General features: G+C 54.1%; 1 protein-coding gene across 1 annotated transcript in view; it reads right to left on the bottom strand.

Annotated features, from left to right (window-relative positions):
• The window catches only part of FBLN1 (fibulin 1), a 62640-nt gene that overhangs the window by 32575 nt on the left and 11668 nt on the right, over positions 1–18397 (bottom strand). Inside the window, exons 2-5 of the mRNA XM_017850772.1 lie at positions 14159–14264; positions 6565–6700; positions 4241–4403; positions 915–974 (exon numbers count right to left, since the gene is read on the bottom strand). Coding sequence (XP_017706261.1) covers positions 915–974; positions 4241–4403; positions 6565–6700; positions 14159–14217 — 418 coding nt within the window. The 5' untranslated portion in view covers positions 14218–14264. The remainder of the gene's footprint in view (positions 1–914; positions 975–4240; positions 4404–6564; positions 6701–14158; positions 14265–18397) is intronic.

An 18397-nucleotide genomic window follows, 5' to 3' on the forward strand; every position in this document is an offset into this window, starting at 1 on the left:
TCCTGCCTCCTTCTTGCAGACCAGCTCTCCCCTCCCCAGAAAGCTGCTCCCACAGCCCTGAGGCTTGCTGGGGCTCTTGGTCACTCCCCTCCTCCCTCTACCAGGCCCCCAGACCGACTATCACTGTGCACTGACTGCATCATTTGGGGATTAAACTGGCTCCTAATTAACACCCTCACCACAGGGCGAACCACTGAAAGAGCTTGTGGGGCAGATCTGCAGGTCTAGACATGCCGGAATGTTCCATGAAAGAAAAACACTTTTATCATATGAAAAACAAAGCTGCAAGACCCTTACTTAAATGTGCAAACATCGCCTTCTGAGGCAAATGAATATCACCAATGGTGACAGACCCGTGGCTGGGGCTCCAGGGGCACAAAGGCAAGGAACACTTAGCCCCCTCCTCTCCCCTGAGAGCCTGGGGGAGGCCCCTGTCACCTTCGCAAGGCCTGGGGACTCAGTAATGTGCAGGCTTTCCACACCAGCCCTTACCAGGGCCCCTCATCAGTAAGCCCACCCTTCCCCTCCCCAGCCAGCCCCAGATCTGGAAGGGAAGGAGGAGCTGGGAGTCCAGGACTCCTCAGGGCGGAAGCGGCTCATGGCTGGCTCCCAGCCAAAGGGCACTTTGCAGGGTAAACTGAAGCAAAACCTGGGTTCCAACTTCCAATGAGATCAGCATTGAGATTCCTTGGTTTTGTTTTGGTTTGTTTGTTTGTTTGGAGACAAGGTCCAGCTCTGTTGCCCAGGCTGGAGTGCAAAGGCGCAGTCATACCTCACTGCAGCCTCAACCTCCTGGGCTCAAGGGATCCTCCTGCCTTGGCTTCCCAAAGTACTAGGATTACAGGCCTGAGCCACCTGGCTGGCCCCTTGGGGTTTGTTTAAATACCAACTCATGGGAGACGCCAGCGTCTCACCTCGGCAGCGGTCATTCAGGTATGGGTCCTCTTGCTCCTCCTCGACCTCAGTGATCTTATCTAAGGGGGAAAAAGACCAAGTCAAACATTTATCCAAGCACCCATCTTATCTTAAAAGAAACTCCCAACATTCTCTCTTCTTGTCACTATCAGGCAATAATGCCCATTTGAACATCTTACATAAACAGCTAAGTATTAACTCTATCCTCTTTAAGACAGAATTACACTTGTAAATGATCTCTGATCCATTATAGGATCAGAGATCTGAGCTACCACAGGCGTGGTAGCTCATGCCTGTAATCCCAGCACTTTGGGAGGCCAAGGCGGGCAGATCACCTGAGGTCAGGAGTTCAAGACCATCACGGCCAACCTGGTGAAACCCTGTCTCTACTAAAAATACAAAAATTAGCCGAGTGTGGTGCCATGTGCCTGTAATCTCAGGTACTCAGGAGGCTCAGGCAGAAGAATCGCCTGAACCCAGGAGTTGGAGGTTGTAGCAAGTCAAGATCACACCATTGCACTCCAGCCTGGCCGACAAGAGCGAGACTCCGTTTCAAAAACAGGGATCAATTAGAAAGAGCACAGACACAAAGGCCTGTAATCATTGACTTCATGCTGGGTGCTGTTGCCATAGTCCAAATTACTCGACCAGCTCAGCAGTCGCAGCCTGGCTATAACAATGAACACCCGCCCTCCAAGTCTAAAGCGATGCACGCAGTAAAAACTTGTGTCTCCTCACTGATTCTATCAAATGCTATCATGTGTTTGTAAAGGGTTACTCTCCATTTCTGTACTTATTTGTCGCAGGCCAGCACCGGTCTGGGGACCTTATGTATGGCCCCGAGGAAGCAAACAGTGGGTCCACGGCACAGGTAGCAGTGGGAGGAAGGTGTGGCTGTGAAGACAGGAAGCCCTCCCAGAGGAGGGAGCATGCGAGGAAAGTCTGGGGCAAGGACTGAAGCAGATAAAAGACGGAGAGAGAAAGCAAACATCTGGAGCTGCAGAAAAGCTCAGAGATGGCTCACGCTGCAGACATAAATCAGTGAAAATCCACCCCCGAGACGCAGGAGAAATCCTCCTCTAGCACGAAAAGTTTGGGTTTGTTTAAAGTGAAAATGTCATCTCTGATTTGAAAACCCAAGGAAAGGAAGGAGGAGGATGCGGCCCCAATCCCTCTTGATGACTGTGACATCTGAAATCATCTCAGTGGCATCCATGGGGCACTGGACTTGAAAAGCTAAGAACAAGAAGTGAAAGATGAGTCCCGGGTGACCTGGGTCCCCTGTGACCCGGGACCCGACAGCCTAGACTTGAAAAGCTAAGAACAAGAAGTGAAAGCTTCCCTGCGTCACCTGGGATCCTACAGCCATCAGCTTGACTTAGAGACTACAGGTCTGAGAGTTCTTCCCTTTCACCCCTTCAGGCACCACCCCACTGCTTTATTTATTTTATTGTATTGATTTATTTATTTTTTTTGAGACTGAGTCTCGCTCTGTCACCCAGGCTGGAATGCAATGGTGCCATCTTGGCTCACTGCAACCTCTGCCTCCCGGGTTCAAGTGATTCTCCCTGCCTCAGCCTCCCAAGTAGCAGGGATTACAGGTGCCCGCCACCACGCCCAGCTAATTTTTGTATTTTTACAAAATTAGTACTTTTAGTAGAGACAGGGTTTATCCATGTTGGCTAGGCTGGTCTCGAACTCCTGACCTCAGGTGATTCGCCCACCTCAGCCTCCCAAAGTGCTGGGATTACAGGCGTGAGCCACCGTACCTGGCTTGCGCCTCTTTATTTCATAAGAGAGTGGGGGAAAAACTCAGAGAGAAGAGGGAATGGGCTGAAAACCACACAGCAAGCTTGGCCCAGGCGGACTCCTGCCTCCTTTCAGGTTAATTCTGTTACAGCACGAAACCGTGGCATAAGTGTAAGAGACGACTGGACAGCCACGAAGTCTCCTGAACCCTGTAACTGAACCACACAGAAATGCAGGGCGAGGATACAGAACTGGGGTCACACAGCTGAGCGTGATCTTGAAGCTGCTCTTGGGGTCACATGCCCCTTTGCTGAGTAAGTGTCTATGATTTGACAGAGCATAGCCAGCTATTAGCCAGCGATGGCCCCCAGCTGCTCGTTCATACGTCATCAGCTCCAGATGGAGAAGGCACTGGCCAGGAGGTGGAAGGCCAGGGTCTCCCTCCTCCACATGTTGACCGTGTGATCTTGAGCATCAGACCCTCACCCAAAAAGTGAGAGCAAGGCCAGCCACCCACACTGCCCTGGACAGCTGAAGGGATAAGGGGAGATAGTGAGGGCAGACACTTATGGGGCCAGGTGTTGATACCTAATTTCACACTCCATCCTCCCAGTATCTGATGAAGTAGGACTCCAACTATCCCCACTTCCCAGATGAGGGGACCGAGGTGCATATTAGGACCGGGATGGGAGCACGGATCTGTCTGATCCCGGACTCCAAGCACGCAGCGTCACTCCAGGACGGCAGCTCTCAGATAAGGTCACAAACACAATGGCTCTGACAACTGGAGTCAGTCCATGCTGGGTTAAGGCAATGGTGACATGGACGCACATGTTACCTGTAATGGTTCATTTTAAGTGTCAATTTGGCTGTGGTATGGTCCCCAAATGTTTAGTCAAACACTGGCCTGGACACTGCTGTGAAGCTATTTTTTAGAGATTAATATTGGCCAGGCACAACGGCTCACACCTGTAATCCTAGCACTTTGCGAGGTCAAAGCAGGTGGATCACCTGAGGTCAGGAGTTCCAGATCAACTTGGCCAACATGGTGAAACCCCGCCCCTACTAAAAATGCAAAAATTAGCCAGGTGTGGTGGTGCGCACCTGTAATCCCAGCTACTTGGGAGGCTGAGGCACAAGAATCACTTGAACCCAGGAGGTGGAAGTTGCAGTGAGCCGAGATCACACCACTGCACTGCACTCCAGCCTAGGTGAGAGAGCAAGACTCTGTCTCAAAAAAACAGAAGAGATTAATATGTAAGTCTGTTGACGCTGAGAAAAGCAGATCATCTTCATACCATGGGTGGGCCTCACCCAATCAACAGAAGGCCTTCAGACTGGCCTCCCCCGGGGAAGGCAGCATTCTGCCAGCACACTGCCTTTGAACTCCAGCTGCAATGCCCCTCCTTCCCTGGGGCTCCAGCCTGCAGGCCTGCCCTGCAGATTTTGGACTTGCCAGCCACCACGATCACGTGAGCCAAGTCCTTAAAATATCTCTCTCTCCAATCTCGCTCTATATGCATATCCTGGAGAACCTTAATACACTGCCCACAAGGGAAGGAAGGGAGAAAATTACCTGTTTCTTGGAGGCCCCTGACATCCAAGTCTCCGGTCTCCTGGCTCTTGACACAGCACGCCCGGAAGACCTGTCCACACTGGTAGCCGACCATGAGGCTGTACTCGCAGCTCTGGCCCTGGGCCTGGGCCGCCCTCCCCAGCAGACAGCAATGGCAGCACCTCTGCAAACACAGGTGGAGATCCCAGATGGAGGAGCGGGGCAGACAGCCCAGCGGGGCCCATGAGAGGCCTCAGGGGATGCCTCTCTGAGCCTTGTCCACACAACCTGGAGAGTGATGACCCAAGTCTGGCTTAGATACCACTCCTAAATGTCAGCAACAAATAGCAAAGCAAGCCCATCCCCCTACCCCAAACCATCTAGGCCCCAGTTCTGAAAGGAACCTTAAAGGGCCTGGCATCCACCTCCCCTCTCCACCCCAACACGCAATTGCACCCCTCAACATCCCTGCCCTGCCCAGCGACCACCCGGCTCTGCTCACACACCTCCAGGAGGAGGGAGCTTCTTCTAGCACCGTGCACAAGCTGCAAAGTTCTGTTCCTTTTGCATGGTCTGAGGTTTCTCTACCATGCCTGGAAGAATGACACGCATGCATCTTGCCTTTCCGATTTTGAGTTAGGGGGGTTCAGGCAGCAGGAAATGCATCGTGCATTTGAAAGCACAGCAACTTCAAGACGAGTCATCAAGCAAGGTCAAAGGACAGGGTGGCTGTCTGCCACCCGGACCCAGGTCCCCATAGTTACTTCCAAGTCCCTGTGGCCTCACACCGGAGTCCCAGAAGCAACATTTGCCCTGACACATGAAAAGCCCTGCTTCAGTCTTTATTAAGTGGTTATCCTAAGAAGGAGCACAGAACTTTCCAAACAGTCCCCAGCAGGAGCCGGGAGGTGTTTGCCTCAGTTACGTGGTGTTGATGGGTCTTCCAGGCCGCTTATCCTACGCCCTCTGCTGCCAGAAAGTGTAGGGAGCATCAGTTACCTCGTCCATCTTTTGGGGTGTGAGTAATCCTTCCCGGAAACACAAATCGCTCATCTGTCAAAGCGATCTGTTCCCATTCCTGCTAGAATGTTCTGTGCTTTTTACACACCTCTCAAGTCTGGGGACATGGGCACAGCTGTGCGCCGGAGAGACGGCATCCGCAAGGCCCAGCCCTGCATTGGGTGCCGGGGGTGGGGGCAGTCATTAAACGTCCAAAGTCCTGGTTCCCATGCACTCCCACCCTCACCCCACCCAGCTCCCTCCTGTGCCAGAGCCCTGCCCTGTGAAAGCCCACACAGGCCAAGGTGGGCAGGGGGCTTGGGACCCCCAATTCCTCCACACAGAGGCCCTCTACAGCCCAGTCTATGTGCAGAATCCCCACAAAGGAGCTCCCACACCCCCTCCTGGAATCCAGACTTCATTCAGATTCTTGTTTCTTAAAATGATTCCAACACCTTCCTAAGTAGGAACGGGAAGCTTCTTCCAGGGAATGTATTTTCGTCATCTGGCTCCTCCAACAGGAGCCCAGTTTCTAAACCCGGGCTCCTCCAGGCCCAAGTTCCTCCTGGCGGGGTTTGTTCTCCTTGCTGGCTGGGTGGTAAGGGAGGGATGGCCTGGACACCTTGGGTTTACTGCCAGTGTTCAGACCGGCAATGCTATCAGGCACCTTTCCACCTCTTGCAAAGACGCAGCCCTTCCATGGCCATAGCGGTCTGAGTGACCTGCTAGCACGTAGGGTCCTAGGAGCACTCAGGGAAGAGGACTATGCCATTGATTCACAGCTTACCTTCAGGGTAGGATCCCGTCTGGGTCCCTGACAGGACTGCAGAGAGGCCATTTTGGAGGATGGGCCTCTCTGAACCTCAGTTTCCTCTTCTAGGGTGGTTATAGAGGTCAGATCTTATCAGAGGTCTTAGTGAGGGCCCATTTTTACCTCTGGACCCTGACTAGTCTGTGGGTAGAGAAGCCTGAGAGCCTCCTGGGTAGGTGAGGGTGCCTACCCCGAACTGAGAAGAAGATTCTGAAAGCCCAAGAGAAGCCCTGCTTTGACTTCCGCGTCTGCCCAAAGCCTGGAGACAGGCAGTTCTCAGGGCAAGGCCAGATCACTTCACCCCCACCGCCTCGTGGGAGGCTCGGCCCCAGGTGTCCTCTGGGGTTTACGGCTACAGGGGAGGGGGAGAAATACTGGGGTTTTTCACCTCCCTCCTGCCCCTACACCCAGCTGCTCACAAAGAAAGGTGGCCTGAGGCAGGGAGCGCTGACGGACAGTGTCTCTCGGCTGGCAGGGCCTGGGTCCGCCGACTAGTGGGGACAGGCAGCGACCCCACACGGTCTTTGGCTCTCACCTTCACAAACGTGGCCTCCAGGCTGGCATTGTCACCATGGGGCGCGGCACAGTGGTCCTGCTCGTTGGCCAGGCTGATGCCCGTGGCACAGTGCAGCTCCTCCAGCTGGCTGTGGCAGCACTGCTCCTGCACCATCCTGTGGGTGAGGGGTGGGCTGGACCAAGGCTCTGTGGGCAGGGGGCCCGGGGCACAAGGTCCTCGGGGGTGGGGGTGCTCTCACCTTCGAGCCTCCCCTTCCCTTCCCTGCTCCCACAGACACAGAGAGAGAAACACACAGCGCCCCAGTGTCACACAGAAGGAGCTCAATTAGCATTTAGTTAGAAAGGCTTGGCCGGGCACAGTGGTTCACACCTGTAACGCCAGCACATTGACAGGATGAGGTGGGAAGACCAATTGAGCCCAGAAGTTTGAGACCAGTCTGGGCAACATGGTAAGACCCTGTTTTTTTCTTTCTTTCTCATTTTTTTTTTTTTTGAGATGGAGTCTCACTCTGTCGCCCAGGCTGGAGCGTAGTAGTGTGATCTCAGCTCACTGCAGCCTCTTCCTCTCGGGTTCAAGCGATTCTCCTACCTCAGTCTCCCCAGTAGCTGGGACTACAGGCATGTGCCACCACACCTGGCTAATTTTTGTATTTTTGTAGAGATAGGGTTTCACTATGTTGGCCAGGCTGGTCTGGAACTCCTGACCTCAGGTGATTCACCCACCTCAGCCTCCCAAAGTGTTGGGATTACAGGCGTAAGCCACCATGCCTGGCCTCTTTTTTTAAAAAAAAAAAAAAGAAAGACAGAATGCAGCATGGGTCTAGAGTCAGAGTCAGGAGGCCCAGTTTTGTCACCAGAGTGGCCATGTCACTCCTCTGAGCACTAGGCTTCACCCACAAAATGTTCCTGCTGATTTGAAAACCAAAAAGCGGCGGGGGGCTGACTCTGGGCCTGACCTTCCATCCCTTTATCAGGTCGAACTCTTCTCAGTGCTCATCCCATCTTCCAGGCTCAGAGCAAACAGCTTCTGAGAGTCCTGTGGGGTAGCCTGCCCAAGGCCCCAGAGGGAGGGATGGGGGCTGCAATGGCACTTAGCTGCACAGCCCACGCCTCCCAGCCGTGCCAGAGCTCTGGGGAGAGGTCCTCGACCTGCCAAAATCAGCTTCTCTGACACAACCACGAGGCTGTGACAGCTAGGGGCCGGTGTGGGCGGGCTCCAAAGGCAATAGGCAGGAGAGGAGTGTGTCACCGGAGAGTCACCCAACCCGTGCCTCCAGGAGAGAGGGTGGGGGCCTCCCCAGCTTCCCTGCACTGCCAGCCAGGTCACCTCTGCACAAAAATGGCAGCCGCCAGTGCACCTTCCCCCAACCTTCCCTGGGGGAGTGGAGGTCTGCACCCGGCTGCCCGTGCGTCTCCAAAACTGCCTTCAGGCTCCGGGATGGGATTACCGAGCTGAGCTAGCCCATGTTTCACTCATGCTTTCGGTGGATTTGCAAATAACAGGCATTTCACGAAACTGCCAGAGCGAGCCACCAGACGTGCATGCATCCATTCAAAAAATATCGGCTGGCCAGAAAATCACAAGTGTTGGTGAGGATGTGGAGACATTGGAACCCGTGCGCATTGCTGGTGGGAATGGAAAAGGGGCAGATGCTGTGAAGCACGGTTCCTCACAAAATTAAAAATAGAAAAATCACAGGACCCAGCAATTCCATTTCTGGGTATATATCCAAAGAACGGAAGCAGGGCTTCAAACTGATACTTGCACACCCATGTTCACAGCAGTTTGTTGTGTTTTGTTTTGCTTTGCTTCGTTTTTGAGATGGAGTCTTGCTTTGTCGCCCAGGCTGAAGTGCAATGTTGTCATCTGGGCTCACTGCAACCTCCGCTTACTGGGTTCTAGTGATTCGCCTGCCTCAGCCTCACGAGTAGCTGGGATTACAGGCGCCCACCACCATGCCCAGCTAACTTCTTATATTTTTAGTAGAGATGAGATATTGCCATGTTGGCCAGGATGGTCTCAAACTCCTGACCTCAAGTGATCTGCCCACCCCAGCCTCCCAAAGTGCTGGGATTATAGGCGTGAGCCATTGCGCCCGGCCTCACAGCAATATTATTTGCAACTCCCAAAAGGTGGAAGCAATCAAGTGTCCCAGGCACCTCAGGGTGTCCAGCTGCCTCAGGCTCACCCCCAATCCGCCTGGCCTCTATCTCACGGCCCCCTCAGCCACCTGGTTACCCTTGTACCTGGTGCTTTCTCCTTGGGACTGGCTCTTGCTGGCTCCACTCCAGCCACCCTGATCCCCTTGCTGTGCTGCCCAGCACCTGCACACCCTCTCCTCTGGGCCGTTCCCTCAGCCTGGGATGCTCTTCCCACTTTCCATACTGCCCACTCCCTTGCCCCATTCAGGTCCTGGCACAGTGAGGCCAACCCCACAGCTCTAAAATCGTAAACCTGCCATGCAGAAGCCCCTGTCCCTCCCTGTTTCCCTCACGGCACATCCTGCCTTCCTGCAAACCATCAGACTGACTGATTACTTCCTTCGCATTCTGCACCCCTGTAGAATGCCACCTACACAAGGTCAGGGGACTTTGCATATTTCGTTCACCGATTTATCCCCACTCACCAGAACGGAGCCTGGCACCTAGCAGGCCCTCAGTGAGATTTGCAAGATAAAGGGGTTAGAGAAACGCTGGGCTGGAAAATGTCAGCTTGGGACCTGCTTTAGGTTTCACTGGGTGTGTTCAAATTCCTCCAAAAGACGCTGAAGGGCATGTGGGTTTCACCTAATCCAAGGTTTTAGGTGGATTTAGATCTGGATCCCAAGGAATGTCGGGCCTTGGTGGAGACCTAGAGTCAAGATGATACATGATGGGAAAACATCAAAGCTGCCATCTTCTGACCACCCCAAACGTGTCCTTGTTGAAGCTGCAGGCTGCTTAACCCCTGCTTGGCCAGAGCCCATGGTTGCAGAGAGGTCGGCCTCTCCCTGCAGTCCTCTCTGAGCCTCTCACCCACTTGGGGAGCTGACAACCCCTCCTTTGGGCCCCACGGACCCTCAGGGCCTCACACACTTGACTCTTGCCCAGGAGGGCTGGCCTGGGCTCTCCTGCCCCTGGCTTTCATCCTGCCTCTTCCTGAGCATCAAGAGCTGATACAGATTTGTTGAATGAACAAAAACTGATTTTACTTCAGCTGGTGAGCCTCACAGGACGCCACTTCAAAAGTAGAGAACTCGGCTGGGCGCAGTGGCTCGCACCTGTAATCTCAGCACTTTGGGAGGCCGAGGCGTCAGATCACTTGAGGCCAGGAGTTTGAGACCAGCCTGGCCAACATGGTGAAACCCCATCTCTACTGAAAATACGAAAATCAGCTAGGTGTGGTGGCGGGCGCCTGTAATCCCAGCTACTCGGGAGGCTGAGGCAGGAGGATCGCTTGAACACAGGAGGCGGAGGTTGCAGGAAGCTGAGATTGCACCACTGCACTCCAGCCTGCGCGACAGGGCCAGACTCCATCTCAAAAAAAAAAAAAAGAACTGGCTAACACAACAGACAAACCAGGTGTCAGTGACCCCTGTTTCTTGCATCTTTTAAATATCACTATTAAGAGGATTCTTGTAAATCAGATTTGATTTCTGATCTGCCCTATCCCTTGCCTGCCTTTACTAAAAATGATAATCTGTACAAAACTCATTAGAAGGTCCCTTCACTAGCATCACTGCACTGCTGGCCACGCCCCGCACCCAGAGCCCTTGCCTCACCCAGATAGGAGCTCTGACCTCCCCGGGCTGGGGAGGCTGGGGCAGGGTCCTGCTCACCCGGGGACCCCCACAGCCACATCAGTGCCTGCCTGCTGAACCCTTACGTGGGCTCCGTCTCACTGTGAGCTGGAGTCCAGGCTTGGCCTCTGATTGGCACAGGCTGCATGACGTTTGGACCCCAATGAGAACAGGGTAAAGGGGAAGCACGCAGGAAGGGCTGGAGGGCAGCAGACAGCACCTGGGGCCACAGGGCAGTGACACAGGCAGAGCAGGGTGGCTCAGTGGCTCACTGGAGGGGCAGCCTAGGACAGGTATGTGGCCCCTGGTCTGTGTGTCCACTGGATGAGTCAACGGGCCAGTCACTTGCATCCGGTGACCTTTGAGTGGTGTCCTAGGCATTAAGCCACGTTTCAGGGACACTGTCATATGGAAACTCACGATACCCAGGAGTCTGGACTTGCACCCGCACTTAAAGAGAGAAGGAATGTCCTCTCAGCCATTCTGATGGTATTTCTTACATTTCAGGAAATCTAATGTATGTTTAAAATTTACAAGAAGGCAATGTGTTTGTCCTCTGGGACCCAAAGGAGATTAAAGATAACCCCAAAATTGGCCGGGTGCAGTGGCTCACGCCCATAATCCCAGCACTTTAGGAGGCTGAGGTAGGAGGATCACCTGAGGTCAGGAGTTTGACACCAGCCTAGCCAACACGGTGAAACTCTGTTTCTACTAAAAATACAAAAATTAGCCTGGTGTGGTAGTGCGTGCCTGTAATCTCAGATACACAAGAGGCTGAGGCAGGAGAATCACTTGAACCCAGGAGGCAGAGGTTGCAGTGAGCCAAGATCGACATACTGCACTCCAGCCTGGGTGACAGAGAGAGACTCTGTTTCACAAAAAAAAGAAAAAAGATAACTCCAAAATTTATCAAAGACATTGGTGAGTAGAAGTCAGAATACATTTGATAGTAACTAAAATCCCCATTCACAAGCAAGGCCCAGAGAGTTGCTGAATCTGTGGCCTCAGTTTCTCTGTCTGCACATAGAGGGGTTACACGGGCTGATGCCTCATTTTCTTTTATTTCAGTAAGTATTAGCAACAGTGGCTCCCTATTATGGGCTAAACTGTGTCTTCCCAAATCCATCTGGTGAAGTCCTAACCCCCAGTATCTCAGAATGTGACTCTCTTTGGAGACAGGGACTTTAAATGGGTGATACAGTTAAATGAGGTCGTTAGGGCCGGCTCTAATCCAAAAGGACTGGTGTCCTTCAAGGAAGCGGTGAGAAGGACACAGACACACACAGAGGGAAGGCCGTGTGAGGACAAAGGGAGAAGAGGGCATCTACAGGCCCAGGAGAAGGGCCTCAGGAGGAACCCACGCTGCCGACACCTCAGTCTCAGGCTTCGGGCCTCCGGAACTACGAGGAGCCAGTGGTTGAGCCGCTCTGCCTCTTGTACTCTGCTCTGGCAGTCCTGGAAAACCAATACACTGCCACAGTCTGGCTTTGTGGTGCTGGTTTCATAGGTGATCTCTGATTTTTTTCTTTTGGTGGTGGGGGCATGGAATCTCACTCTTGTCACCCAGGCTGGAGTAAAACGAACGGTCTCAGCTCACTGCAACCTCCGCCTCCCGGGTTCAAGTGATTCTCCTGCCTCAGTATCCTGAGTAGCTGGGATTACAGGTGCTCGCCACCACGCCCAGCTAATTTTTGTATTTTTAGTAGAGACGGGGTTTCACCGTGTTGGTCAGGCTGGTGTGGAATTCCTGACATCAGGTGATCCACCCGCTTTGGTCTCCCAAAGAGATGGGATTACAGGGGTGAGCCACCGTGCCCAGGTGATCTCTGATCATTATAACCCCGAAAAGGAGGTATCATGGTGCCTTTGAGCTGGCTCAGGTCACCCAGCCAGAAACCCACTCAGGCTGGTCCACCTCCCCAGCCCTAGTCCTTCCCAGGGCCAGGCTGGCTGCTGTCTGTGCAGACGGTACACAGAATGCTCAGTGCTCATCATCCAGCCTCACTGCAGAAAGGCCAGCCAGCGGCCCCTATGACACTTCCAGCACTTCCTGCACCCGCTGTACGCCAGGATCACGGCTCCCACTCATCAGATGTCCCATAAATCCTGACTGCATGGTCTCCCAGTCAATTCAAGCCACGCGAGTTTCCTGTTTTCCTTTGTTTGCTCTATAATGCTTTTGACTTTTCAAGAATTTCCTTCATCAGGATCTATGTTCCTCATCACGCTGGAAGGCAGCAGCCCATGCACACCCCAGCACAAACGCAAATCTCCGGGATGAGGCTGGTGAGCCGTCCCCGTACATTCTTTCCGTGACAGCTCTCCACCCCGCGCCCCTGGCTCCAAGCATCACGGCCGCTTAGACTCGAACTTGAGGTAGAGAAAACAAATGGATGGCAAATGCTGGCTGCTTCCACACCCTCGCCTCCCAGACATGTACCCTGAGTTCAGATCCGCACATCATTGCTTACCTGCTGGACACCTGGGGAAAGCCTGGTCTCCTGCTCTGTCAAATGGGGTTCATAACAAAGTTCAACGAGATAATGTACATCAAAGGCTCCACATAAAGTAGGTGCTCCAGACGCCTGCTGGGGTTTTCACTATTATTATTTTTTTTTTCTTTTTTTTTTTTTGAGATGGGCCTTGCTCTGTCGCCCGGGCTGGAGTGCAGTGGCCGGATCTCAGCTTACTGCAAGCTCCGCCTCCCGGGTTTATGCCATTCTCCTGCCTCAGCCTCCCGAGTAGCTGGGACTACAGGCGCCCGCCACCTTGCCCAGCTAGTTTTTTTTGTATTTTTAGTAGAGACGGGGTTTCACTGTGTTAGCCAGGATGGTCTCGATCTCCTGACCTCGTGATCCGCCCGTCTCGGCCTCCCAAAGTGCTGGGATTACAGGCTTGAGCCATCACTATTATTTTTATGATGATGATCAGCATGACCTAATCTCATCATTTATTCTTTTTTTTTTTTTTTTTTGAGATAGAGTTTCGCTCTTGTTGCCCAGACTGAAGTGCAGTGGAGCAATCTTAGCTCACTGCAACCTCCGCCTCCCAGGTTCAAGCGATTCTCTGGCCTCAGCCTCCCGAGTAGCTGGGATGACAGGCACCCACCACCCACGCCTGGCTAATTTTTTTGTATTTTTAGTAGATACGGGGTTTCACCGTGTTGGCCAGGCTGGTCTCGAACTCCTGACCTCAGGTGACCCACCCACCTCGGCCTCCCGAAGTGCTGGGATTACAGGCGTGAGCCACCGTGCCCGGCCTCTCATCATTTATTCTAAGCTTATGTGGTCTCAGAATTTTCAGAGAGCTGGAGTCAATGTAGGGAGAGAAGACTAAAAACAGTCGATCCAGATGTTGGTTAGTGCAGAAGGTGAAAAACCGGCTGGAGAAACACTTCACTCCGTGCCGGCTCACCGGCATTTTGGGGGTCTGTAGGTGCTCCGTGTTTCCGTTCGCAAGGCTCTTTAGTCACATCATCTCCTCTGCTCCCCCACAACGGTCCCCCCTTTTTTTAAAAGAGAAAACTGACTTGCCCACAGCTACCCAGCTGTGGCAAAGCAGCTGCAAGTCCAGATCTTCTTGCTCCCAGCCCAGTGAAGGAGACAGATACCCCGACAATCACAGAGTGGCACAGGAGAGGTTAGTCAAAGCCTGGTACCAGGCCGGTGCCAGGAGGGAGGCAGGAGTCACCCACTGCAGCACCCGCAGCCCGGATGGATCCGGGCCTGGGTGTCCAACCTCTCCCGAGAGGTCTGGCACACACTGTCCTTTCCTCCCCCGCTTTCCTCTAAAGGAACACTGTTCCAGTCAAACAGTGGCCACTGGCAAACGTACCTGCATTCTTTGGATTCCGTGGCATATGGCAGCGAGCAGTCCTTCTGATGAGTGGCCATTCGGTGTCCATCTGCACAGCAGGCCTCCAGGAGGACATCCGCATCCACTGTGCAGGGAAGAGAACAAGCTGAGAGGTGGCTCACCACTCAACAGGCGGAGGGCCCCTCCCAGGTGCACTACCAGGACATGCACGTCCTTCTATCTACAGCATCAGGCTGGGGGCACATCCCTTAGTCACTCTGCAAACCAATACTGAAAACTCCACCGGGCCCCAGCTGGGAGCCCACACCCCACCCCTTCCTAGAAGAAAGGCCTGAATCCTCCCCTATCTGAATCCAACTTGGACAGGGCTGCAACTCAGCCCCTGAGATCCAAGCACACATGATCCCTGCTCCAGTCACACGCTGGAGATGCTGATGCCGTCCCTGTCCAGATGGGGTCCCTGCCTTCACAGTCCAGTGGGCAAGAAAGCCCCTGCTGACAGAAGCAGGGCCACGCTGCCGGCCCACCCAGCCCAGCAGGTCAGGGAACAGCCGACAGGACTCTTTCCAGAGGAGAGACTGCAAACAGGGAGGGGGCTCAAAATGCAATGAGCTGAGTCAAGTGAGAGTCTCTCGCCCAGGCTGGAATGCAGTGGCGCGATCTCAGCTCACTGCAACCTCCACCTCCTAGGTTCAAGTGATTCTCCTGCCTCAGTCTCCTGAGTAGCTGGGATTACAGGCGCCCACCACCACACCCGGCTAATTTTTTGTATTTTTAGTAGAGATGTGGCTTCACCATGTTGGCCAGGCTGGTCTCGAACTCCTGACCTTGGGTGATCCACCCGCCTTGGCCTCCCAAAGTGCTGGGATTACAGGCGTGAGCCACCGCACCCAGCCTAAAAACCACCAATTCTAAACCAGCTTCTGTGACCCACATCTGTGTTTTCTCCTTTAATCTTGGGAGCAAAGGGGCAGGAGCCGGGACACAAGCCTCAAGCTACAGATGAGGAAACCAAGGCTGGTGATGGTTTCTGCCCTTGACTTACCACAAGACCCCCTCTTCTACAGAAAAAGGGACCTGTGAGAAGACTGGTGAGGACAGGACTGGCAAAGCAGAGAGCACAGGTTCAGGAGTAACAGCAGTCTGGCCATCTTATCTCCCACTCACAAAAAGGGCAGATGAAAGGGTCACACACCAAGCAGCCGGCCCACACCCTCAGAGCCAGACCACAGCCCAAATGAGCTGGGCGCACAGGCCCTTGTGCCCCATCCCCCAGCCCAGGCTACAGCCCCAATGGGCACCCTCCCAGCCCCTCAGCTCACGGAAAGGAGATGACCCCATTGTGCCCCGAGGGAGGAGCAGCCGGGTGCCAGGTGCCCACATACTTGGCCCTCAGTCTAAAGGACTCAAATGCCAGAAAGCATTAGCACCGACAGCCTCAGCTGCTGGGCAGAAGGTCACCTCTCGGCAGGACGTTACAAAACTGGGCTTTAAGAAGCACCACTTTTCCTTCCTAATGGCTTTCCAGACCCTAGAGGGTAAATCCCACTGGGCTTGGCAGCATTTCCGTTTCCGCACATACAACTGTGGGTGCTCTGCCTGAACGCATTCTCCTTCCACGCTGGGCCCTCGGGGTGGCCCAGAGGGAGGCTGCTGTCTGCTGGGGGAGGCAGCACCTTGCTAAACCACCCTATCGGTCCTCCACCACTGTAAGCACTTCTAGACTATGCGGCCTTCAGATGCTCCAGCCCGATCTCAGCAGGGGAGGAGGAGAAACTTCCAGAAACATTCCAGAATGGATAGGGTCAGTGCACAAATGAGCTGGAGCTCAGCCAGGCCATTCCACATGGCCAGGAGGAGGGGGTCTCACCTAGAACCATGTCCCCCAGTGACAACTTCTGGGCTTTCCCTTTTCTCCAGGGCTTCCAGGAAACTCAGAGCTACTTCCTGCAGTGCACAGTAGACCCACCCTTCTTACTCTCACCCGGCTCCCCCAGGCTGGCAGGAAGAGTCCTGCAGTGGTGTGGGTAAGGGTGAAGGTCCATCCCACAGCAAAGCCCAACAGTTTCCAGCAGCCTGATCACTCAGCCCATCCCCCACCTCAGGTGTCCCCTCTCCAACGATGGAACGTGAGATTCACCAGGAGCCAGAGATAATGTCAAATTGTCTGGAGTTGCGGGCCTCCCAGCACCAAAGTAAAAGTCATCAGGAGTGACAGCCATGTTATCATGGGGATAACCCTGAATGTTTCCATTCATTCATTCATTTATTCTTGCTCTAATTCATTAAGAAAAGCAAAAGCACTCACTAAGCCAATGACCTTATCTGTTACAGATGAGACAGGCCGTGCTGCACTCCTGGATGAACACGATGTGATCCAGTCATGTGGCCTGACAGCGAGGCTGCTTTCCCCTGTGCAGCCAAGCCCAGTTCCCATCTGTCCCCACCCCCTTCATCCCTTCTGCAGACAAGCCCGGTTCCCATGTCTGTCCCCACACTCCCTTCACCCCTTCTCTGGCCAGGCCCACTCAGCCCCCGCCTGCAGTTTCACCCTTGTGTCTTCTGCAGCCTGTCTCCTGTCCTAGCCCACCTCCCATGCCCTGTCACCTTCTCCTGGCCTCCCCACCCCTGCATGGCTCAGGTGCCCCTCTGCTCCCACATCACCCTGTGCCTGGAGAATGTCTCTCCATCCTCCGGCGCCCTGCCTGCCTGCCCTACACTCATAGCCACAAATGTCTTGAGGGCAGGCTCTGTCTCCTGTCCTTTTATACCCCCGGCATCCATGCCAGCACGTGGCAGCCACAGAGCTGAGTGGAAAGAGTGTAAGCTTTGGAGCCAAACAGCCTTTGGCTCCAGCACTCTCTTGCTCTCTAACCCTGGGCAGACGGCATCGTCTCTCTGAACCACAGCTTCCCCAGTGGGAAAACGGGGCTTGCACTATCTTCCCAGGGTTGCTGAGAAGAGGGATGCACTTTATCAAGTTCCAAGCACACAGAAAGCTCTCTGTAAGCTGGCTGGAGGATTAAACCATTGAAGGGGACTGACTTATCGCTGCTCATAAGAAATGGGGAAGACACAGCCGGGTGATGGTGTGCGGCCTCCCCCGCGGGTGAGCTGCGGCCCCAGAGCCTCCTTCCGACTCTGAGAAAGGAAAACACATGGGAGGGCAGGCTCCCATGGCCCTGGGAATTCTGCACCCAGAGCTGCAGAAACGGTTTGGAAATGCTTCCTGCTGGGGAGCCTGGGCACGCTGAACCTTAATCTCAGCAGGACAATGAAAATCAAATGTGAAGTCCTTCGGTCTTCCGGAAACTCGGAAGTTAGCCCCCATGTTCTGAGCAGCCCCAGAGCTGGAACTCTGCAAAGCAGAGCCGTCTGGGGCTGTGCCCAAGGGGCTGAGCTCACCCCATCATTAGCCAAGGGAGAGCTCCTGCACAGCCCCATCAGAGTCCATGAAGAGCCGAGCAGGGACCATGGCCAGGCTGGATGGTGACGAGGCAGAGGCATGGGGAGGGGGCCTGAGAAGTGGACGATCATCCTCGCTGTAACACTCACCAATCAACTGCCAGGCCCTGACCCACATGGGCCTACAGACAAGGCCTCTCTCATTCACCGGCTCTCACCCCTCGACCCCTTCCATTCATTCTGCTATCATCCTGCCTGGGCTCCAAATGGAATTAAGAACAGAGGAAGCTGAAAAGCGTCAAGTCACCTGTTCCCACCCAGGCTGTGCTGCACCCACCACAAACCAGTGTGTGGCCAGCTCCTCACAGGGCTCAGTGGACACTGGAGGCCTCCACGCCCTCCTGCCCACTGCTCTCACCCACGGGTCCTGGGCCCTGGGTTCTGGCATTAGGCTCAGTCCTGGCAGCCTCCAACACTGTTATTTCTTGCTCCTCCTGAATTAAAACCTCCTTTGGGGGCCAGGGATGGTGTCTTCCTCCTCTCACTGTCCATGTCACACCTGCCCATGCCCAGCACAAACATCATGGCTCAGTAAGCACCGGTTAAACAGAGCCAGGGGAAGGGGCCCGATTAGCAAGACCACTCTTGACATGCAAAGGCTGCTGGGGCAGGATCCTCTGCCCCCACAAACAAGCCTCCTCCTCCTCCATCATCCCAGAGGATGGAGGCAGTGACCCCCAGGAAAATCCTTAGGGGTTACAGCCCACCCACACAAAATATGGGGCTCGTTAGAATTTCGGCAAAAGCCAGGGATGAGCTGGGGATTGGGGAGTGGCTTAGGCTACAGAACTG

The sequence above is a fragment of the Rhinopithecus bieti genome, unplaced genomic scaffold, assembly GCF_001698545.2.
Source record: "Rhinopithecus bieti isolate Rb0 unplaced genomic scaffold, ASM169854v2 scaffold_32081, whole genome shotgun sequence".
Lineage (NCBI taxonomy): Eukaryota > Metazoa > Chordata > Mammalia > Primates > Cercopithecidae > Rhinopithecus > Rhinopithecus bieti.